Source organism: Nerophis ophidion, linkage group LG25 (assembly GCF_033978795.1).
Source record: "Nerophis ophidion isolate RoL-2023_Sa linkage group LG25, RoL_Noph_v1.0, whole genome shotgun sequence".
NCBI lineage: Eukaryota > Metazoa > Chordata > Actinopteri > Syngnathiformes > Syngnathidae > Nerophis > Nerophis ophidion.
The window spans coordinates 8,692,113-8,717,677 of NC_084635.1; the positions used below are offsets into that span (position 1 = coordinate 8,692,113).

Genomic DNA, 25,565 nt, shown 5'->3' on the forward strand with positions numbered 1-25,565 from the left:
AAATGTCTCAAAGGACTGCACAAATCATTACGACTACAACATCCTCGGAAGAACCCACAAAAGGGCAAGGAAAACTCACACCCAGTGGGCAGGGAGAATTCACATCCAGTGGGACGCCAGTGACAATGCTGACTATGAGAAACCTTGGAGAGGACCTCAGATGTGGGCAACCCCCCCCCCCTCTAGGGGACCGAAAGCAATGGATGTCGAGCGGGTCTAACATGATACTGTGAAAGTTCAATCCATAGTGGCTCCAAGACAGCAGCGAGAGTCCCGTCCACAGGAAACCATCTCAAGCGGATCAGCAGCGTAGAGATGTCCCCAACCGATACAGGCGAGCGGTCCATCCTGGGTCCCGACGAGCGGTCCATCCTGGGTCTCGACTCTGGACAGCCAGTACTTCATCCATGGTCATCGGACCGGACCCCCTCCACAAGGGAGGGGGGGACATATGAGAAAGAAAAGAAGCGGCAGATCAACTGGTCTAAAAAGGAGGTCTATTTAAAGGCTAGAGTATACAGATGAGTTTTAAGGTGAGACTTAAATGCTTCTACTGAGGTAGCATCTCGAACTGTTACCGGGAGGGCATTCCAGAGTACTGGAGCCCGAACGGAAAACGCTCTATAGCCCACAGACTTTTTTTGAGCTCTAGGAATCACTAATAAGCCGGAGTCTTATTTATCTACGATACCTACTATCCTCCCCACATTACCTTGCCGACCTTCATGCCTTGCAACGCTGTTTGTTGTTTTGGCCACGCCACATACGTTTTTTGGTATTTATGCCTCAGTGCAAGTTTTTTGTTTTGTTTTGTGCCACAGTTAGTGTTTTTTTGTACGTTTGTATATAGTCATGCCATTGTGCTGTTTTTGTTTTGAGTATAGTCCATCCATCCATCCATTTTCTACCGCTTATTCCCTTTTGGGGTCGCGGGGGGCGCTGGCGCCTATTTCAGCTACAATCGGGCGGAAGGCGGGGTACACCCTGGACAAGTCGCCACCTCATCGCAGGGCCAACACAGATAGACAGACAACATTCACACACTAGGGCCAATTTAGTGTTGCCAATCAACCTATCCCAAGGTGGAAGTGGGAGGAAGCCGGAGTACCCGGAGGGAACCCACGCATTCACGGGGAGAACATGCAAACTCCACACAGAAAGATCCCGAGCCTGGATTTGAACCCAGGACTGCAGGACCTTCGTATTGTGAGGCAGACGCACTAACCCCTCTGCCACCGTGAAGTCTAGTTTGTTATCCGCCATTGTGCGCGCCCTTTGTTTTCCTGTTTTTGTATTAATAAATAATAAATGTATGCATTATCCTGTTGTATCTCGATTCTATATTGTGTTTTGGAAAAAAGGTGCACTTCCTGGTTTGTTTTCGTTTCCATGCCAACCCATTGATTTTCACCTGATAAGCTTCCGTCCCGGAGACTTTTGTATCTGTAAGTAACACGCTGTTACCTTCAGTTCAAGTTTGGACCCCGGGTTGCAGAGAAGAGGCTTTGAAGCCGTCAAATAAAGTATTTTACTGACAGCCGTGAAGCAGGCAGGAAAACAAACTAGACTATACTCAAAACAAAAACAGCACAATGGCATGACAATATACAAACGTCCAAAAAAACACTAACTGTGGCACAAAACAAAACAAAAAACTTTTGCCACGCTGTTTGTTGTCATGACCACGCCACGTAAGTTTTTTTGTATTTATGCCTCAGTGCAAGTTTTTTGTTTTGTTTTGTGCCACAGTTAGTGTTTTTTGTACATTTGTATATAATCATGCCATTGTGCTGTTTTTGTTTTTGAGTATAGTCTAGTTTGTTATCCGCCATTGTGCGCGCCCTTTGTTTTCCTGTTTTTGTATTAGTAAATAATAAATGTATGCATTATCCTGTTATATCTCACATTCTATATTGTGTTTTGGAAAAAAGGTGCACTTCCTGGTTTGTTTTCGTCTCCATGCCAACCCATTGATTTTCACCTGATAAGCTTCCACTCCGGAGACTTTTGTATCTGTAAGTAACACGCTGTTACCTTCAGGTCAAGTTTGGACCCCGGGTTGCAGAGAAGAGGCTTTGAAGCCGTCAAATAAAGTATTTTAATGACAGCCGTGAAGCAGGCAGGAAAACAAACTAGACTATACTCAAAACAAAAACAGCACAATGGCATGACTATATACAAACGTACAAAAAACACTAACAGTGGCACAAAAAAACAAAAAACTTTTGCCACGCTGTTTGTTGTTTTGACCACGCCACATAAGTTTTTTGGTATTCATGCCTCAGTGCAAGTTTTTTGTTTTGTTTTGTGCCACAGTTAGTTTTTTTGTTCGTTTGTATATAGTCATGCCATTGTGCTGTTTTTGTTTTTGAGTATAGTCTAGTTTGTTATCCGCCATTGTGCACGCCCTTTGTTTTCCTGTTTTTGTATTAATAAATAATAAATGTATGCATTATCCTGTTATATCTCACATTCTATATTGTGTTTTGGAAAAAATGTGCACTTCCTGGTTTGTTTTCGTCTCCATGTCAACCCATTGATTTTCACCTGATAAGCTTCCGTCCCGGAGACTTTTGTATCTGTAAGTAACACGCTGTTACCTTCAGGTCAAGTTTGGGCCCCGGGTTGCAGAGAAGAGGCTTTGAAGCCGTCAAATAAAGTATTTTAATGACAGCCGTGAAGCAGGCAGGAAAACAAACTAGACTATACTCAAAACAAAAACAGCACAATGGCATGACTATATACAAACATACAAAAAAACACTAACTGTGGCACAAAATAAAACAAAATTTTTTGCCTCGCTGTTTGTTGTTTTGACCACGCCACATAAGTTTTTTTGTATTCATGCCTCAGTGCGAGTTTTTTGTTTTGTTTTGTGCCACAGTTAGTGTTTTTTGTACGTTTGTATATAATCATGCCATTGTCCTGTTTTTGTTTTTGAGTATAGTCTAGTTTGTTATCCGCCATTGTGCGCACCCTTTGTTTTCCTGTTTTTGTATTAATAAATAATAAATGTATGCATTATCCTGTTATATCTCACATTCTATATTGTGTTTTGGAAAAAAGGTGCACTTCCTGGTTTGTTTTCGTCTCCATGTCAACCCATTGATTTTCACCTGATAAGCTTCCGTCCCGGAGACTTTTGTATCTGTAAGTAACACGCTGTTACCTTCAGTTCAAGTTTGGACCCCGGGTTGCAGAGAAGAGGCTTTGAAGCCGTCAAATAAAGTATTTTAATGACAGCCGTGAAGCAGGCAGGAAAACAAACTAGACTATACTCAAAACAAAAACAGCACAATGGCATGACTATATACAAACATACAAAAAAACACTAACTGTGGCACAAAACAAAACAAAAATTTTTGCCTCGCTGTTTGTTGTTTTGACCACGCCACATAAGTTTTTTTGTATTCATGCCTCAGTGCAAGTTTTTTGTTTTGTTTTGTGCCACAGTTGGTGTTTTTTGTACGTTTGCATATAGTCATGCCATTGTGCTGTTTTTGTTTTGAGTATAGTCTAGTTTGTTATCCGCCCTTGTGCGCGCCCTTTGTTTTCCTGTTTTTGTATTAATAAATAATAAATGTATGCATTATCCTGTTATATCTCACATTCTATATTGTGTTTTGGAAAAAAGGTGCACTTCCTGGTTTGTTTTCGTCTCCATGCCAACCCATTGATTTTCACCTGATAAGCTTCCGCCACTCTCCCACTGCGCCGTCAAGTCTCCGGTAAGAGCCAACTTAATATCACAATTTCCCCATCCAAAAACCTGCTGGTTGACGTAGAGAAACATGTTCGCTTGACCGCTCTGTGTTAAAGCTTCACAACAAAGAAACACCGGCTGTGTCTCGGTTGCTAAAGGCAGCTGCAATCCACCGCTTTCCAGCAACAGCATTCTTCTTTGACGTCTCCATTATTAATTGAACACATTGCAAAAGATTCAGCAACACAGATGTCCAAAATACTGTGTAATTGCACGATGAAAATAGACGACTTTTAGCTGTAAGTGGTGCTGGGCTAATATGTCCCCTCCAACAAAGAACGTCACAAACACGCGTCATCATTCCACGACGTTTTCAACAAGAAACTAAGGGAAATTTAAAATTGTAATTTAGTAAACTAAACCGGCCATATTGGCATGTGTTGTAATGTTAATATTTCATCATTGATATATAAACTATCAGACTGCGTGGTCGCTAGTAGTGGGTTTCAGTAGGCCTTTAAGTGCGCCTTATCTTCCGGAAAATACGGTACGTGATTCTTTGACATTCCACAGTTTGAGAACCATTGGACTAGTTCAATATTTTTGTTTTAACATTTAGAGTTGAAAAAAATGTTTACTTTGAAAAGAGTTTTTGCAAACAAATGGCCCCGACTCTGTGGAAATGGCCTATAAATTCAACTATTTCTTTAAGGGGTGGTAAAACCGTATTGATTCCTTATAAGTCCTGAATCGATGTGAGGGGGAGAGTAACAAGTGAGCCAAAATAAACCGTGACGGAGCAAATGATTCCTAAACGGGCCTACTCTGCTGTTCATTTGGACTTTATTGGAAATGCCATTTGCCTCTCTGACTGAGGTTCTGTTTTCACACCTCGTCTCTCATTTTTTCCGTTGATTAGCAGGAGCGTGAAAATGCCACAGGGCTGAGAGGGGCTCTGGGGGTTACGCGCTTATCAGCCGCCCTCTTGGCATGTTTTTTTCTTTAAAAGATGCACGAACGCTGGAATGAAATACCTGACAGGCACAACGCAACCTTTTGTCTATGAGATAATGATCATATCCGTATTAAGTCATGCTTACCAGGTGTATTACAATTTGTCATGATGGAATAAATAGGAAAAAAAACCAGAGTGAAAAATGGCATTTTGTTTTCATTTGCAGAGGCATTCAAGGATTGATAACCTGCATTTTAAATTAGATTCATAGAAACAACTATTAGTACAAGGGGTGATTACTCATTGTAAAGGATTTGGATGTATTTCATTATTAATAATCTTATTATTCGGTTGGATTGGACCAGGGGTGTCAAACTAACGGCCCGGGGGCCGTATCAGGCCCGCAAAGCAGGTCTTATCCGCCCCACCGCCAGCAAAATATGTTTTTAAATAAACATGAGCTGCAATATTTCAATGAAAGAAATTGCTGTTCTAAATACGTCCACTGGATGTCTCAATAGCAATTCAAGTGTAACCCACGTCACACATGACACTATTTTAAAGATGAAATGTCAGCTGACTTTAAGCGCCCTCCGGATTGGCTGCCGCTACTCCAATCAGCGTCAATGGTTGCTGGCAACAGACTAATGTTGTAGCAACGCACGATACCTTATTTAATTATAAATTATCCTCTCCAGAGATAAATATAACGAAACAGTAAAATGCGAAGTAAACATGACCATCATTTTTGTAGTTAGACTTCCGTGCAGCGCTCGCAGTTTGTTGACGGCACAGTGTGCACCCTGAACTCCATTGTAAAAATGTGTTTCTACATTTGTTGTTTGTTCTGTTTTCTTGTTAGCATTTAACCTCAAAAGGCTTAGTGGCCACATGCGTGGACAGCACCTTTTAGCTCTAATTTCCGAAATTGTGTACACTGCTGAATTGGGGGGGGGGCTTCACGGTGGCAGAGGGGTTAGTGCGTCTATCTCACAATACAAAGTTCCTGCAGTCTTGGGTTCTGTGTGGAGTTTGCATGTTCTCCCCGTGAATGCGTGGGTTCCCTCCGGGTACTCCGGCTTCCTCCCACCTCCAAAGACATGCACCTGGGGATAGGTTGATTGGCAACACTAAATTGGCCCTAGTGTGTGAATGTGAGTGTGAATGTTGTCTGTCAATCTGTGTTGGCCCTGCGATGAGGTGGCTACTTGTCCAGGGTGTACCCCGCCTCCCGCCCGATTGTAGCTGAGATAGGCGCCAGCACCCCCCGCGACCCCAAAAGGGAATAAGCGGTAGAAAATGGATGAATGGATCCTCTCCAGAGATAAATATAACAAAACAGTAAAATGCAAAGTAAACATGACCATCATTTTTGTAGTTAGGCTTCCGTGCAGCGCTCGCAGTTTGTTGACGGCACAATGTGCACCCTGAACTCCATTGTAAAAATGTGTTTCTACATTTGTTGTTTGTTCTGTTTTCTTGTTAGCATTTAACCTCAAAAGGCTTAGTGGCCACATGCGTGGACAGCACCTTTTAGCTCTAATTTCCGAAATTGTGTACACTGCTGAATTGGGGTCTTATGGCCGCTTTTGTGGACACTTATACTGCCATCTAGTGGTGTCAGAAGAGTATAACATACAATGGAATTTGGGGAAAAAAAGTGTAAAAATGAAAATTATATATTATGATTACATTTACCATGTTCACATAGGTTATGTTCGTAGTATGGTGTCATTTTGATCATCCATCATCCATCCATTTCCTACCGCTTGTCCCTTTTGGTGTCACTGGAGCCTATGTCAGCTGCATTTGGACGGAGGGCGGTTTACACACTGGATAAGTCACCACCTCATCACAGGTCATTTTGATAATTGTTTTCATCATACAACATTTGTAATATTTGAATGATGGTAAATGAATGTGTTGTGGCAGTTGTGGATTGAAGAAAACCCTCGGTTGCTTTTCCAAACACATCTTTAATGAACTGCCAACATGATGATGGTTAACAGGAAGTGCTTAAAGTTTGATGGCATTGTTAAAAACACTGAGACATAGTCCAAGACAGGGGTGTCAAACACTTTTTCTTGGAGAAAAAACCTATTCCCTCGTGGGCCGGACTGGTAAAATCATGGCATGATAACTTACAAAATAGAGACAACTTCAAAATTGTTTTCTTTGGCCAAAAATAGAGCAAGTACATTCTGAGAATGAAAATCCTCTTGGCAAAAGACTTCAAGTTAGTGGAAAACTATGTGCACAAAACTGGTGCCATTTCCGAATCCCCACGATCTTAGACTATGTCTCAGTGTTTTTACAATGCCATTAAACTTTAAGCACTTCCTGTTCAGCATTTTAATGTTGGAAGTTCATTAAAGACGTGTTTGGAAAAGCAAGCGAGTTTTTCCTCAAACCACCGCATTGGTGACATCCACAACTGCCACAACACATTCATTTACGATCATCCAATATTACAATTATAATACAATGAAAACAATGATCAGGATGACACCATAACAGCCGAATTAAAGGTAACATAATTACAAACAGAACCAATGTGGATATGGTAGATTTAATCCGATCCATCCATCCATCCATTTTCTACCGCTTATTCCCTTTGGGGTGGCGGGGGGCGCTGGTACCTATATCAGCTACAATCGGGCGAAAGGCGGGTTACACCCTGGACAGGTTGCCACCTCATCGCAGGGTAGATTTAATCATAGAATAAAATAGAACATACAACAAATGTACAAACACATTTTTACAATGGAGTTCAGGGTGCACAGCATGCCACCAACAACCTGCGAACGCAGCACGGAAATCTAACTACAGAGATGATGGTCATGTTGACTTTGCATTTTACAGTTTTGTTTTTTTCAATCGGTTGAGTGGATGATTTACAATAAAAAAGGTAGCTTGCGTTGCTACAGCATTAGTCTGTTGCCAGCAACAATCGACGCTGATTGGAGTAGCGGCAGCCAATCCAGAAGGTGCTTGAAGTCAGCTGACTCGTCATCTTTAAAACAGGGTCATGTGTGACCTGGGTTACACTTGAATTGCTAGTGTGACATCGTGTGGACACATTTAGAACAGCAGTTTCTTTCTGTGTGTGTGTGTGTGTGGGTGGATTGGTGGGTGGGGTGGCCTGCGGACCTGCAGCGAAGCGGGGTGTGCCAGGGCCGGCTTCGAGATCAGCGACAGGTGCGTGGATGACCCACCTGGGAGTGTTTATCTAATCTCTGTTAAAAGGCAGCAGCCGGGAGGGAGGGGGCAGTTGGATCGAGAGCAAAACTGACATGAGAAGAAGATGACCGCAAAGCATGAAAGAAGAACATTACTGAAAAATAAATCATTGTTCCATTTCATGCACGCAGCTGTCACGTCAGTGATTGGTGGACCGAGGAACCCGGAGGAGAGAGAGTCCTCCACACTTTCATTATAAAATTGCAGCTCATGTTATACTTTAATTTATTTTGCGGGCCGTGGGCCGGATTAAACTTGTTCACGGGCCTGATACGGACTTTGAGCCTTACGTTTGACAACCCTGGTCTGAGATGATGGTCTTTTGGAAATGGCACCAATTTTTTCTAAGAGTTTTCTACTAACTTGAAGTGTTCTTTCGTCCTCACTCCCGCTCTGGCTCCAGCCCCAACCCTGTCTCTCCTCCTGGCTGCTGCTTATAACAGAGCGACAGGCGATTAGATAAAAAAAGGCCCAGGTGGGCCATCTACGCACCTGTCGTTGATTTCGAGGCCGGTCCTGGCAACATCCCGCTTTGTTGCAGGCCCGCAGGCCACGCCCCCTCCACAGTTAGCTTCAGAATAACAATGTTATTACAAAAAATAAGAGACTTATTATACTCTGGAAATGTTGGTCTTACTTAAAAAATGCACGCGTTTAGTTGTGTTCAGTGTTAAAAAAAAATATTATATGGCTCTTAGGGAAATACAGTTTTAAATATTTGGCTTCTTGGCTCTCTCAGCCAAAAAAGGTTCCCGACCCCAGCTCCAGCCTTTAAATAGACCCCCTTTTTAGACCAGTTGATCTGCCTTTTCTTTTCTTTTTCTCCTATGTCCCCTCCTCCCTTGTGGAGGGGGTCCGGTCCGGTGGCCATGGATGAAGTACTGGCTTTCCATAGTCGGGAGCCGGGATGTTGCCGTTTGTCCAGACTGGGGACCCAGGATGGACCACTCGCCTGGGGACATATCTGCCTCCGCTTGGGATGGTTTCCTTCTGGCTCCACTTTGGACGGAACTCTCGCTACCATATATTGGATCCACTTTGGACTTGATTCTCACATTTACATTAGATCCACTATGGATTGGACTTTCACGATATCATGTTAGATCCGCTCGACATCCATTGCTTTCGGTCCCCTGGGGGTTGGGGGGTTGCCTACATATGCGGTCCTCTCCAAGGTTTCTCATAGTCATCATTGCCGACGTCCCTCTGTGGTGAGTTTTTCCTTGCCCTTATATGGGCTTCTACCGAGGATGTCGTTGTGGCTTGTGCAGCCCTTTGAGACACTTGTAGGGCTATATAAATAAACATCTTCCACTCTGGCTAAGAGGGTCCAATCCCTCTCGAGAGAAGTGGTTCCAGAGCCCTTGCTGTGCGTCGAAGTGAGTCCGACTATATCGGACTGTCTTATTGTGGCGGTCCGCTCCCTGTACGATCAGTGCCAGATCTTGGTTCCCCTTTGCCGGCAGTAAGTCGAACACATTTCCAGTGAGGGTTGGACTCCGCCAAGCCTGTCCTTTGTCACCGATTCTGTTCATAACTTTTATGGACAGAATTTCTAGGCGCAGTCAAGGAGTTGAGGGGATCCGGTTTGGTGACCGCAGGATTAGGTCTCTGCTTTTTGCAGACTATGTGGTCCTGATGGCTTCATCTGACCGGGATCTTCAGCTCTCGCTGGATCGGTTCGCAGCAGAGTGTGAAGCGACCGGAATGAGAATCAGCACCTCCAAGTCCGAGTCCATGGTTCTCGCCCGGAAAAGGCTGGAATGCCATCTCCGGGTTGGGGAGGAGACCCTGCCCCAAGTGGAGGAGTTCAAGTACCTAGGGGTCTTGTTCACGAGTGGGGGAAGAGTGGATCGTGAGATCGACAGGCGGATCGGTGCGGCGTCTTCAGTAATGCGGACGTTGTACCGATCCGTTGTGGTGAAGAAGGAGCTGAGCCGGAAGGCAAAGCTCTCAATTTACCGGTCGATCTACGTTCCCATCCTCACCTATGGTCATGAGCTTTGGGTCATGACCGAAAGGATAAGATCACGGGTACAAGCGGCCGAAATGAGCTTCCAGGTCCCTCCCTTAGAGATAGGGTGAGAAGCTCTGTCATCCGGGAGGAACTCAAAGTAAAGCCGCTGCTCCTTCACATCGAGAGGAGCCAGATGAGGTGGTTCGGGCATCTGGTCAGGATGCCACCCGAACGCCTCCCTAGGGAGGTGTTTAGGGCACGTCCAACCGGTAGGAGGCCACGGGGAAGACCCAGGACACGTTGGGAAGACTATGTCTCCCGGCTGGCCTGGGAACGCCTCGGGATCCCCCGGGAAGAGCTAGACGAAGTGGCTGGGGAGAGGGAAGTCTGGGTTTCCCTGCTTAGGCTGTTGCCCCCGCGACCCGACCTCGGATAAGCGGAAGATGATGGATGGATGGATGGATTGATTGATTGAAATTGTCTTTATTTTGAAGTTATCATGCCATGATTTTACCAGTCCGACCCAAGTGGGAATATATTTTCCTTCACGCGGCCCCTGGGATGAAATGACTTTGACACCCCTGGATTAGATGCATCTATAGTGTCACGTCCTACAGATGAAACTAAGCTGGAGAATAATGTACAGAGTACGGACGCATAATCGGTATGATGTGAATCTTTGGTTCACATTATGCATGTACATATGTGATACGGTATTTGCAAGACGGAACGATAATTTGAATATATAGGCGCGTCCGACACGAGAGATACTTCAAACACTCAAAATTCCGTCATTGTGCGGCGGACACAACCATTAGCGGCGCAGGGAACGGCGCACCCTTTGAATGGAATTACCATAAGTCCTGCTAATGTTTGAAAAACATGCGGGGAAAGAACACGCCAGGGTGACGACTTGAGGGATTGCAGTAATTGGATCGCTCAGTCCAAGGAAGGGCAATGCCGAACACAAAGCCTCCTTAAGAAAAAGCTACAGGCAACAAAGTATATGGATCACTGATTGATGTCATTGGAAATATTTGTACAAGAGTTACTCCCATGCCTGGCTTTGTTTCTTATTAATAACATCAAACCTGAAGGACAACTTTTATTCAAATATTGAATGTGGTTCTTACAAAAACACAGTGTTTTCCCAACTGTAAGCCGCTACATTTTTCCCCTAGCTTTGAACACTGCGGCTTGTAAAAACGGTGCAGTTAATTTATGGACGTAAAAAGGTATTTCCTGTTTCGTGCCTTGAACTGGAAGTGTACATGTCTGTAGCGTTTCAGCTAAAAAAAAGGATTCTTCAGTAGTCAATCCAGTAATATTCCATCCATCCATCCATCCATTTCCTACCGCTTATTCCATTTTGGGGTCGCGGGGGGCGCTGGCGCCTATCTCAGCTACAATCGGGCGGAAGGCGGGGTACACCCTGGACAAGTCGCCACCTCATCGCAGTCCAGTAATATTATTAATAATAATGGATTCAATTTATATAGCTAGTCTCTAGACCAGGGGTGTAGAGCAGTGGTTCTCAAATGGGGGATACGCGTACCCCTGGGGGTACTTGAAGGTATGCCAAGGGGTAGGTGAGATTTTTTTTTTTAAATATTCTAAAAATAGCAAAAAAATATTTTATGAATATATTTATTGAATAATACTTCAACAAAATATGAATGTAAGTTCATAAACTGAAAAGAAATGCAACAATGCAATATTCAGTGTTGACAGCTAGATTTTTTGTGGACATGTTCCATTAATATTGATGTTAAAGATTTATTTTTTTGTGGAAAAAATGTTTAGATGGATCTCTATTACAATCCCCAAAGAGGGCTCTTTAAGTTGATGATTAGTTCTATGTGTAGACATCTTTATTAGGGTCCGCCCTGCCTATGGCAAAGGACTCCATGTCCTTTGCCATGGCAAGGACCCTATTGAATCTGCTGCGTTTTATTATTATTATTATTATTCCGCACCGTCGCACCCCAATTTGACCCCCTTAACATGCTTCAAAACTCACCAAATTTGACACACACGTCGGTCTACCGTGACACCACAACATATTAAGCAACCGAACCCCAAAAATCAAAATTGCGCGCTAGCGCCCCCTAGGAAAAAAAACCAGACTGCTTGTAACTTCCGTTAGGAATGTCGTAAAGACATGGAACAAAAACCTCTATGTAGGTGTGACTTAGACCTAGATTCCCCATTAGAAACGCCTATACGTAAAATCAACAGAAATTTTGCAAATACTCATTCTAAGCAAAATTTTCGCAAAAAATGTTATTTTTTTCTCTTTGAGCTGTAATTTGACCCCCTTAAAATGCTTCAAAGCTCACCAAACTTGGCACACACATCAGGACTGGCAACAATTGCGATCTAATGAAAAAAAAAAAAAAACTCAAAATTGCGCTCTAGCGCAATTTTTCAATAAAACACAGAAAAAACTGCTTCCAGGAAGAAAACACAGACAAAACTGCTTGTAACTTCCGGTAGGAATGCCTTAAAGACATGAAACAAAAACTTCTATGTAGGTCTCACTTAGACCTACATTTTGATAATTGACAACCTTCGTTAAAAATCAACAGGGAGTTAAACATTGCCCCTTCAAAATAAAAGTTTTGTGAAAACCTATCACCTTTTTCAAATCGAAACTCCTCCCAGTGCGTTTGTCGGCCAAAGGCGGACCCGACCAACGCTGCTTGCAGCTTTAATTTATAATTGAATCACTTGTTTATTTTTCAACACGTTTTTAGTTATTTTCATATCTTTTTTTTCCAAATAGTTCAAGAAAGACCACTACAATATTTTATACAATTTAATAAATCAGAAACTGATGACATAGTGCTGTATTTCACTTCTTTATCTCTTTTTTTTCCAACCAAAAATGCTTTGCTCTGATTAGGGGTACTTGAATTAAAAAAATGTTCACAGGGGGTACATCACTGAAAAAAGGTTGAGAACCAGAGGTCTAGAGAATCTAGAGAATTTTAAATTCTATTTCCATGAGCGCCATATAATATTTTTTTTAACACTGAACACAACTAAATGTGTGCATTTTTAAGTAAGACCAACATTTTTTAGAGTAAAATAAGTCCCTCATTCTTTTTAATAACATTGTTATTTTGAAGCGGAACCAATAATAAATAGAATACTTCTTGAACAGGTGCGGTAGAAAATGGATGGATGGATTAAAATGCATGAGAATGTTTTATATTTTGAACGTTATTTTTAACACTGCGATTACCAGCGGAATTATTAATTACTTATCCTGTTGAGTAATGTCAGCTAAGATTTATCTGAGAGCCGGATCAAAAGAGCCACATCCGGCTCTAGAGCCATAGGTTCCCTACCCACAGAGAAGTGAGAACCCGTCATTCATTCACACCCGGTGGTGGTAAGCTACATTTGTAGCCACAGCCGCCCCTCCCACCACCACCTATCATTCATCACAGCCTTGTCTCCTCCAGGCTGGACTACTGCCACTCACTTTCTGTCGGGATCCCCGGCAAGAACATCCAGAAGCTGCAGTACACTAGGATCCTGATGAGAGTGCGGAAATACGACCACATCACACCACTTCTCAAATCCCTTCACTGGCTTCCTGTTCCACTCAGGATTGAATGCAAAGTCTCCCTACTAACTCACCAGTGCCTCCATGGTAATGCCCACCTCTACCTCAAATAAATGCTCACCCCCAAATCCTCCACAAGACATCTGTGCTCCGGACAGGCTAACCCCCCCCCCCCCCCCCCCCCCCAACGTCCGAGGACAAAGCTACAAACAATGGGAGACGGGGCTTTCTGCTCTGCCGATCCCAGTAAATGGAAGGCTTTCCCTGACCACCTGAGGGCACCACAGACTGTGGATGCTTTTTTTAAAAAGGCTTAAAAACCCTGCTTTTTAAAAAAGCCTTTTTTTATTTATTTATGCATGCTAGTTATGGTTATTAGGCTGTTCTAGTTTTTGTTTGTATTTATTTATTGTATTATCTTTTTTTTTTTTAACACACTGTAGCACTTTGAGGTTGTTTGCTCAATGTAAAGCGCTTTTTACAAATAAAATCTATTATTATTAATATTCATTCAACGGCAGTGATTTGGATGGCAAGAGGCTGCGAGCGAACCTGCAACCCTCAAGTTTCTCCGAGCAAACTTTTACAAGTTTTAGAACATCCATCCATCACCTTCTGCTTATCCGAGGTCGGCTCGTGGGGGCAGCAGCCTAAGCAGGGAAGCCCAGACTTCCCTCTCCCCAGCCACTTCGTCTAGCTCTTCCCGGGGGATCCCGAGGCGTTCCCAGGCCAGCCGGGAGACATAGTCTTCCCAACGTGTCCTGGGTCTTCCCCGTGGCCTCCTACCGGTTGGACGTGCCCTAAACACCTCCCTAGGGAGGCGTTCGGGTGGCATCCTGACTAGATGCCCGAACCACCTCATCTGGCTCCTCTCGATGTGAAGGAGCAGCGGCTTTACTTTGAGTTCCTCCCGGATGACAGAGCTTCTCACCCTATTTCTAAGGGAGAGACCCACCACACGGCGGAGGAAACTCATTTCGGCCGCTTGTACCCGTGATCTTATCCTTTCGGTCATGACCCAAAGCTCATGACCATAGGTGAGGATGGGAACGTAGATCGACCGGTAAATTGAGAGCTTTGCCTTCCGGCTCAGCTCCTTCTTCACCACAACGGATCGGTACAACGTCCGCATTACTGAAGACGCCGCACCGATCCGCCTGTCGATCTCACGATCCACTCTTCCCCCACTCGTGAACAAGACTCCTAGGTACTTGAACTCCTCCACTTGGGGCAGGGTCTCCTCCCCAACCTGGAGATGGCACTCCACCCTTTTCCGTTAGAACATAACTAAAACAATTCATACTTACTCAATTGTCCCATGTGACGTCTGTAAGAGTGTTTTCATGCAAATTTGTACGTGCTGTGGTAATGTTATCAAGATAGCATTGTTAGCATTAGCATTGTGTCTGTGTTGGTATTATTTATTTACAATGGCGTTCTTGTTGTATTGTTTCAGTTTTGTAAATCCACCGTGGAGTTATTGAGTCTGTTTAGCTGATTGGAGAGCTAGCCTCCGCAGCTAGTGGGTTCATGGCGATGACTTCAGTTTTGTTTGATCAGCCATTTTACTGCCGCATTACAGGCACCATTTGGAAACAATTTTTAGTAATAAACATTAATAAAAAATGTCATACCAGAATATATCTGCGGCTTATTGATTTATTATTTTGTGGGTGCGGTATGTTTTAGCGCTTCCATGGGCAGTCTACTGATAGATATAAGTCACAACTTTACACTATTTTATATTAGAAATGGCAACAGCGGAGGATAATTGTCCCAGGACAAGATGATAAAGAAAAAGAAGAAGCTTATCGACTACGGTGTCCCCACGGACTACAAAGGCGTACGCACACAATTTTAAAGGATTTATGCAGATCCTAAATACAGATCAGCAGGTACCAGAAGGTAAGAAAAGTTTCTTTTGCATAATATTGCGAAACAAAACGCCAGATAAAATGTCTTACCTTATACACACACTATAATAATACTCGTACGTTGAAGCACAGCACAATCCATCAAGCGGTGCGGCTTCAAAGCTTACCAAAGTCGTACTAAAATATGTTGATAGATGTTTGAGTGCCATGTGTACTGTTCTATATTTTTAATGGAACATATAAAATGTTAGTGTTGTTTACTTGAGTCATGTTGCAGTCTACACGTATCTCTTATGTTTGACTGCCATCTACTGGTCACACTTATTACAATATGTACCAAATAAAATATGTTTAGTATGCAAAACAAGAATTATTCTGTACATTAGGCGCACTGGGTTATAAGGCAAACCGTCTAGTTTTGAGGAAAAAAAAAAATGATTTAAGTGCGCCTTATAGTCCGTAAAATACAGTAAATTATATCATGGGAAATGACTGCCAGGTTAAAAATACATTAAAAAAAACTTGCTCGTGAAACTCTGGTTATCTGGACACTATTGGTCCTTTAAGTTCATCCGAGTCGTTGATCAACAAGCAGTTCAAATACTAAGAAAAAAAAAAAAAGTATACTATTTTGTGAATGAACCACATTATTGTAAAGGAAATGAACCAACAAGACTGACCATGGCCCAAAAGTAGTTTGCCATCTGCTGTCGGTTCTGAAGGACGGCCCAGAGGAAAAGATCCCTCCAAGGATGTTGGCATCGCTCTTCCAACTCGGCCAGATTCTTCTGGCTGTGGAACAGTCGACCTTTTGCTGGCCTTTCCTGGGGCACAGAAACAATCCAGTTGTACAGCCTTACAAAACATACGCAGTTCAATTAGTGAGCCAGAATATTACAAAAACCTTTAGTAGATGCAATAAACTATACAACGACACAGAACTGGTCTACTAAGCCCGTGCACAGAGGATTTTGTCTCTTAAAAGTGCAAAATAGAGTGTGTCATCTTGTTTGTCTCCATGTATATGCAGAATCTATGCTCGTTATCAGAAAACCAACAGTGGTAGAAAGAGGCAATGCAAATATAATCATTTTGTGTTCATGATTCATCAAGACCGGGACTGTTTTGTGACCGCTGTTTTTAGTTAGCATTCCTGAAATGTTCGTGCAAACCGGTAGTCATGCGGAAATGGCAGTGAGTAAGGTGGTGATGACTCCTGTTTTGTTTGATCAGCCGTTTTACTGCCGCGTTACAGGCACCTTATGGAAGCAATTATACTATAACATACCAACTTTACTCATAAAGCCCTTTAAAAACAACCACAGTTGAAGAACAAAGGGCTGTACACCACAAAGAAATAAAGGCAAATACAAATTACCCTAAGAACAATTTGTTGGATAAAAAGCAGTTAAAACGTAAAAAACAGTTAAAAAAGTTAAAAGTTTAAAACAGTTTAAAGTCTCTAATTGAACGTAAATAAACATTATTCATTATCAGAACACGCACGGTAGCAGAATGAGATGTAAATATACTAATTTTGTGTTCATGATTCATCAAGACCGGGACTGTTTTGTGACCGCTGTTTTTAGTTAGCATTCCTGAAATGTTTGTGCAAACCGGTAGTCATGCAGAAATGGCAGTAAGTAAGGTGGTGATGACTCCTGTTTTGCTTGATCAGCCGTTTTACTGCCGCGTTACAGGCACCTTATGGAAGCAATTATACTATAACATACCAACTTTATTTATAAAGCCCTTTAAAAACAACCACAGTTGAAGAACAAAGGGCTGTACACCACAAAGAAATAAAGGCAAATACAAATTACCCTAAGAACAATTTGTTAGATAAAAAGCTGTTAAAAGTTTAAAAAAAGTTAAAATTTTAAAACAGTTAAAGTCTCTTATTGAATGTAAATAAACATTATTCATTATCAGAACACGCACAGTAGTGGAATGAGATGTAAATATAATCATTTTGTGTTCATGGTTTATCAGTACTATGATGAGGTGGCGACTTGTCCAGGATGTAACCTGCCTTCTGCCCGAATGCAGCTGAGATAGGCTCCAGCGACCCCCGCGGCCCCAAAAAAAGGGACAAGCGGTAGAAAAAAGGATGGATGTATCAATACTGGGAGTGTTTTGTGACCGCTGTTTACAGTTAGCATTCCTGAAATGTTCGTGCAAACTTGTACAGTCCGGCAGAAATGGCAGTGAGTAAGGTAGTGATGACCGCTGTTTTGTTTGATCAGCCGTTTTACTGCCGCGTTACAGGCACCTTATGGAAGCAATCATGCCATGTAAATAAACATTATTCATTATCAGAACACAAACGGTAGTAGTAGGAGGAGATGCACATATAATCATTTTGTGTTCATGAGACTGGGTGTGTTTTGTTTTGTTAGCATTCCTGAAATGTTTGTGCAAACTACATTTCGTCTATTAACCTCTTAAGGCCCAAACTTTTATTTACATGTTTTTTTAATTTCTCTTTACTATATGGGCTAAGTGGACCCTAATTAGAATAAAAACTAAAAATCATATTTTAATATGATGTACTTAGTCCATAAGTACACAAACGTGTACTTCATGTGTAGTGACATGCAAATTTATTTTTACACTTTTTTTCCCACAATTCCATTGTATGTTATACTCTTCTGACACCACCAGATAGCAGTATAAGTGTCCATATGTCGGCATAACACCCGAATTCAGTAGTGTACACAATTTTGGAAATAGGTGCTAAAAGGTCTCCCGTCCAAAGGCAAAACCCAGTAACTCAATGTTGGTCAAAACTGAGCTGATAATAATTTTGGAGTTCCTAGGTGATATGCTTTACGTTAGTGTATGCGATATTGTAATTTGTTCCGTAAGTAAGCTGTTAGCTAGCAACTACCACATAACGGCATAGATACAACAGAAAAACCTAGTATCTCGAGGGACCAATCGGAGCTTCTTTGTCAGTCGCCTTATTGTCTTTAATGAGACATTTGCACAAATGGGGGCCGACGGTCAACCTGATTATGTGATATTATGGCACCAGGGGATATTTGGAAGATTGGCCCAAGCACCTTCATTAAATGTATTGTTCTTGATTCTTCCCCTTGCATACTCTTTTGGGCAGATAACTGTGGAGGTCAAAATAAAAACTGGACGCTGTAAACGGCTCTTGCCCAATGTGCAAACGCAGAATGGGGCCCACCCGAGATTGTGATAAAATATCTGGAGAAAGGGCACACGTTCATGAGAGCAGATTCAATCCATGGCTCAATCGGCAAGAAAATGAAAGCTGAAGAAAACATCTATACGTTTGATGACTTTGTAGATCTTTGTAAGACAGCATCAAGATAGATTGGTTGTCCTTTGTTTTCTCAAAATCAGTTAGAAGTGAGTTACTAGGTTTTGCCTTTGGACGGGAGAGGTGCTGTCCACGCATGTGGCCACTAAGGCCTTTAGAGGTTAAACAATACAATTTTATCACTGCTGGAAGACTTAAAGGGCTGTTAAAACAAATTCAGCGAAACCTGATATAATATCACTTCTCTGCCGAACTTTGTTGAAATAAATAAAGTACTATCTAACCCAGGGGTCACCAACCTTTTTGAAACCAAGTTCTACTTCTTGGGTACTGATTAATGCGAAGGGCTACCAGTTTGATACACACTTAAAAAAATTGCCAAAAATAGTCAATTTGCTCAATTTACATTTAATAAATAAATATATAATCATATATATATATATATATATATATATATATTTTATATACATTATATTATATTAAATATTATATTACATTATATTAAATATATATATATATTATATATATTTTATATACATATATATACATTTTTTTCCTTTTACGGAAGGTTGGCCCTGCGATGAGGTGGCGACTTGTCCAGGGTGTACCCCGCCTTCCGCCCGATTGTAGCTGAGATAGGCGCCAGCGCCCCCCGCGACCCCGAAAGGGAATAAGCGGTAGAAAATGGATGGATGGATGGATGGACGGAAGGTTGTTTGTAGAGAATAAATGATGAAAAAAAACTCTTAATTGAACGGTTTAAAAGAGGAGAAAACAGAAAAGAATTTAAATTTAATTTAGAAAAAAAGTTTATCTTCAATTTCGACTCTTTAAAATTCAAAATTCAACCGAAAAAAAGAAGAAAAAAACTAGCTAATTCGAATCTTTTTGAAAAAATTAAAAAAATTATTTATGGAACATCATTAGTAATTTTTCCTGATTAAAATTATTTTTTAAATTTTGATGATATGTTTTAAATAGGTTAAAATCCAATCTGTGTTTTGTTAGAATATATAACAAATTGGACCAAGCTATATTTCTAACAAAGACAAATCATTATTTTTTCTAGATTTCCCAGAACAAAAATTTAAAAAGAAATTCAAAAGACTTTGAAATAAGATTTAAATTTGATTCTAAAGATTTTCTAGATTTGCCAGAATAATTTTTTTGAATTTTAATCATAATAAGTTTGAAGAAATATTTCACAAATATTTTTCGGCGAAAAAACAGATGCTAAAATGAAGTTTTAAATTAAGATATATTTATTATTCTTTACAATAAAAAATTAATTTACTTGAACATTGATTTAAATTGTCAGGAAAGAGGAGGAAGGATTTTAAAAGGTAAAAAGATATATGTGTTTAAAAATCCTAAAATCCTTTTTAAGGTTGTATTTTTTCCCTAAAATTGTCTTTCTGAAAGTTACAAGAAGCAAAGTAAAAAAAAAAAATAAAACACATTTATTTAAACAAGTGAAGATCAAGTCTTTAAAATATTTTCTTGGATTTTCAAATTCTATTTGAGTTTTGATTCTCTTAGAATTAAAAATGTTGAGTTAAGCGAGACCAGCTTGCTAGTAAATAAATAAAATTCAAAAAATAGAGGCAGCTCACTGGTAAGTGCTGCTTTTTGAGCTATTTTTTAGAACAGGCCAGCGGGCGACTCATCTGGTCCTTACGGGGTACCTGGTGACCCCTGATCTAACCTAATCCAATCTATCCACAATCATCAGATATTATTCATTTAATATTGCTCAAAGAGGTCTGGAAAATGTCCTAAAAACTTCATGATCAATTCCTTTGCAGTGCATTTACCGGATGGTGGTATTGCATCACTCACTGTGGCAATCTTTTGGTAGAAACCTTTGCAGGAGTCATGGAGAAAGTCTTTCAGCACTTTTGCGACCTCATAAAGTGTGAAACGAGGTTTCCGTTCCCCTGGCTCAGCGGGGTGGTGCCCAGGAGGCCCGGCTGTCCTTGCAGTGCCCAGCAGACGCTGCTTCTCCTCGTATTTTTTCAGGAGCAGGTTATGGAGGAGACTCTTCTCCGACACCGACCAATAAAGCTCCAGCAGACGGCCGTAGGTGAGAAACTCCCCCAAGTTGACGCCGTTGTCGACGAACAGACGGACAAAGTCTGGTTTGTCGTTGATCAGCGCATCCATCATCACCTCTTCAAGGTCGCAGGCCTGCAGAGACAATGATTGCGGGAGTCATGTCGCAGTGATCTTGATTTAATTTGTCTAATTGGAATCTTCGCCGTGTGGCGTGAATGCAAAACGGGTAAGGAATAAAAAGAAACCGTCATTTTCCCGAATGTTTATTTATTTAACAGCGAGGTTTAGGAAACCACTCGTTTAGGACAGGGGTCGGCAACCCCCGGCTCCGGAGTCGCATGCGGCTCTTGGATCACTCTACTATGGCTCAGCTGCATGATTTCCGACCCCCCGATTATCCCGAGAGATTTCCCATTTTCACCTAGTCGATAATATAGAGGGCGTGCCCTGACGGTAAAACTTTTACAGTCCTCTAAAGCTTTTACACAAGGCTATCTGCTTGCCAGCTGGTCACATCAATCAATCAATCAATCAATGTTTATTTATATAGCCCCAAATCACAAATGTCTCAAAGGACTGCACAAATCATTACGACTACAACATCCTCGGAAGAACCCACAAAAGGGCAAGGAAAACCCACACCCAGTGGGCAGGGAGAATTCACATCCAGTGGGACGCCAGTGACAATGCTGACTATGAGAAACCTTGGAGAGGACCTCAGATGTGGGCAACCCCCCCCCCCCCCTCTAGGGGACCGAAAGCAATGGATGTCGAGCGGGTCTAACATGATACTGTGAAAGTTCAATCCATAGTGGCTCCAACACAGCCGCGAGAGTTCAGTTCAAAGCGGATCCAAGACAGCAGCGAGAGTCCCGTCCACAGGAAACCATCTCAAGCGGAGGCGGATCAGCAGCGTAGAGATGTCCCCAACCGATACAGGCGAGCGGTCCATCCTGGGTCTCGACTCTGGACAGCCAGTACTTCATCCATGGTCATCGGACCGGACCCCCTCCACAAGGGAGGGGGGGGACATAGGAGAAAGAAAGGAAGCGGCAGATCAACTGGTCTAAAAAGGAGGTCTATTTAAAGGCTAGAGTATACAGATGAGTTTTAAGGTGAGACTTAAATGCTTCTACTGAGGTAGCATCTCGAACTGTTACCGGGAGGGCATTCCAGAGTACAGGAGCCCGAACGGAAAACGCTCTATAGCCCGCAGACTTTTTTTGGGCTTTAGGAATCACTAATAAGCCGGAGTCTTTTGAACGCATATTTCTTGCCGGGACATATGGTACAATACAATCGGCAAGGTAGACTGGAGCTAGACCGTGTAGTATTTTATACGTAAGTAGTAAAACCTTAAAGTCACATCTTAAGTGCACAGGAAGCCAGTGCAGGTGAGCCAGTACAGGCGTAATGTGATCAAACTTTCTTGTTCTTGTCAAAAGTCTAGCAGCCGCATTTTGTACCAACTGTAATCTTTTAATGTAGTATGAAGCCACTGTTGATACACGACAGTGACTGCAAGGCATACTTAGTCGACAGCCATACAGGTTACACTGAGAGTCGTGACATAAACAACTTTAACACTCTTACTAAAATGCGCCGCACCAAGCAAGAATGACAAACACATTTCGGGAGAACATCCGCATTTTAACACAACATAAACACGACAGAACAAATACCCAGAATCCCATGCATCCCTAACTCTTCCGGGCTACATTATACACCCCTGCTAGCACGAAACCCTGGACCACCTCAACCGACACACCGATTTGGTGCTAGCAGGGGTTTACTGTATAATGTAGCCCGGAAGAGTTTGGGATGCAGGGGATTCTGGGTACTTGTTCTGCTGTGTTTATGTTGTGTTACAGTGGGGATGTTCTCCAGAAATGTGTTTGTCATTCTTGTTTGGTGTGGGTTCACAGTGTGGCGCATATTAGTGAGAGTGTTAAAGTTGTTTATATCACAATTCTCAAGAGTAACCTGTATGACTGTTGAACAAATATGCGTTGCAGTCATCTAAGTAGGTCTATGGAAGCCACAAATGATTCGTGGCTGGGCTGGGCTGGATATTTGTTCATCTTGTAGAGGGCGGTAAAGGCAGCGCCTTCATAGCACGCCCGTATTAATGTTGAAGGGTGAAAATCAGCAGTATTCGCGAGAATAGTTGCTCTGAAATTCGGGAGTCTCCCGGAAAATTTGGGAGGTTTGGCAAGTGTGATGCTGTCAAACGGCATACATTTAAAACTCGCGGGCCGCACTAACATCTAATTTTCATATTAAGGTGCGGGCCGCGAGTCTGAGACCCCTGGTTAATACATAGCACAAAGCGAAAAATAGAAACTCTGTATGCAGTGTTATTTCATTTTAAATTTCAAAAGTGTCTTGTGGCTCCCATTGTTTTCTTTATTTTGTGAAACGGGTCAAATTAGCTTTTTGGGTGGTAAAGGTTTGCTGATCCCTGGTTTAGGAAAAACTGGTTACTGGTTTGTGTTTTGGGATGCTTTGATGGAGAACAAGGACATGGTGAAGTTATAGTTTGTTTACTGTCAAATAAATAGTGTAATACGCCTTACGTCAGAGTGCCTTTTACAGCAAAAAAATCTGTTTCAAAACAATAGTGATATGATCATATATCAGTACACACAAAAGCAAGTTAAAGGCCTACTGAAATGAGATTTTCTTATTTAAAAGGGGATAGCAGGTCCATTCTATGTGTCATACTTGATCATTTCGCGATATTGCCATATTTTTGCTGAAAGGATTTAGTAGAGAACATCGCCGATAAAGTTCGCAACTTTTGGTCACTAATAAAATAGCCTTGCTTGTACTGGAAGTAGCAGACAATATGCGTGTGACGTCACGGGTTGTAGGGCTCCTCACATCTGAACATTGTTTACAATCATGGCCACCAGTAGCGAGAGCGATTCGGACCGAGAAAGCGACGATTTCCCCATTAATTTGAGCGAAGATGAAAGATTTGTGGTTTTGGGTTAGGGGGTGTATATTGTAGTGTCCCGGAAGAGTTAGTGCTGCATGGGGTTCTGGGTATTTGTTATGTTGTGTTACGGTGCAGATGTTCTCCCAAAATGAGTTTGTTATTCTTGTTTGGTGTGGGTTCACAGTGTGGCGCATATTTGTTAAAGTTGTTTATACGGCCACCTTCAGTGTGACCTGTATGGCTGTTGACCAAGTATGCGTTGCATTCACTTATGTGTGAAAAGCTGTAGATATTATGTGATTGGGCCGGCACGCAAAGGCAGTGCTTTTAAGGTTTATTGGCGCTCTGTATTTCTACATACGTCCGTGGACACAGCGGCGTTTTAAAAAGTCATACATTTTACTTTTTGAAACCGATACTGATCATTTTGAAACAGATACCGATCATTTACGATATTACATTTTAAAGCAGTTATCGGCCGATAATGTCAGCAGTCCGATATTATCGGACGTCTATAGTTGAAATATGAGGAAGGAGTAGTTGCCAGAAAAAATGGATGGACATAGGACTGTGGAAAACAAGGAATTCTGGAAAATCCTGGAGTTTTTTCTGAACTTGGAAAAATGATAGTTTGAGTTTCCAGGATGAGCGGAATATGTGGAAGGTGGAATGGTTTGAATCGGTTGAAAAATGTGGAAATGGTGGAAGTTTGAAAAATGGCCAATTCATTTTGAATGGGAAAAATGTCCCGGAAAAGCTTGAATTCTGGGAAATCTGGGAACTTTTGGAATTTTTTCAAGGGAAAGCCTGAGATTACCGAATAGGTTGAACAGTTTGAAGTTGGAACGGTTTGAATCGGGTGAAAAATGTGGAAGGTAGAGCGCGCCAAAATCTGGAGAATAAGAATAAGAAGTTGAAAAACCAATTTTGTCAATGCTTTGGAGCATCCATCCATCCATTTCCTACCGCTTATTCCCTTTTGGGGTCGCGGGGGGCGCTGGCGCCTATCTCAGCTACAATCGGGCGGAAGGCGGGGTACACCCTGGACAAGTCGCCACCTCATCGCAGGGCAGCATTCACACTATAAAACAATGTAAATATTTTTCCGTATTCCATTTTTTTTTTATGTTATAAAAATGTATGATTGAGTAAAAGTATTTCTTCATTATTGATTTAATTGTTTTAAAATGAACAAATGGCTTTGTAGTCGCCATCTTTGAAAGGCAACTGTTATATTTGTGAAAACAGGAGGCAAATATTATACGTTTTTAACTTTTCATTCATACTTTAATGTTATGTTGATTGTTTTATTTTTATTCCTTTGTTTGATTTGTATAACTGAAATGAATAAATAAACTGAAAAATGTACTTTTATGTTCCAAACTTATTCCAAAATGGAATAAAGTCATTTTTGCCCTCAAATTACTACAGCCAATACCTCGTAATGACAATGTGATTTTTTTTTTTAATTTTGCAAATGTATTAATTTTAAAAAATCATATGTATATAAGTATTCACAGCCTTTACGCAATTCTTTGTTGATGCACCTTTGGCAGCAACGTGGACTCAGTAAACTGAAAAAAGTAATGATAGAAGGAGCTCCCGGTGCCACCCGCACTGGTTTGAGTGTGGAAATTGGATGTTGGGTTTCGCTGTGTGGAGCGCTTTGAGTCATTGGAGAGAAAGCGCTGTGTAAATATAATTCACTTCACCTCTTATGTGCAACTATATACTGTATGTACTACTGTATATCTGTCGTAATGTTTTGAGACTGCTGGAAGTCCGGTTTAAGGTCGATTTGACACACAAATCAGATGTTTAGCGTCCCTAAACTTGTGTATGTAAGTCTTGAACCATTCACATGGGGGTGTAACGGTACACAAAAATTTCGGTTCGGTACATACCTCGGTTCAGAGGTCACGGTTCGGTTCATTTTCGGTACACCAAATTTGCAAAAATATTCCACCTAAAATA

General features: G+C 41.7%; 1 protein-coding gene across 1 annotated transcript in view; it reads right to left on the reverse strand.

Moving 5' to 3' along the window:
* Positions 1-25,565, reverse strand: part of trpm5 (transient receptor potential cation channel, subfamily M, member 5) — a 174,097-nt gene that overhangs the window by 62,817 nt on the left and 85,715 nt on the right. Inside the window, exons 14-15 of the mRNA XM_061887264.1 lie at positions 20,435-20,782; positions 15,984-16,127 (exon numbers count right to left, since the gene is read on the reverse strand). Coding sequence (XP_061743248.1) covers positions 15,984-16,127; positions 20,435-20,782 — 492 coding nt within the window. The remainder of the gene's footprint in view (positions 1-15,983; positions 16,128-20,434; positions 20,783-25,565) is intronic.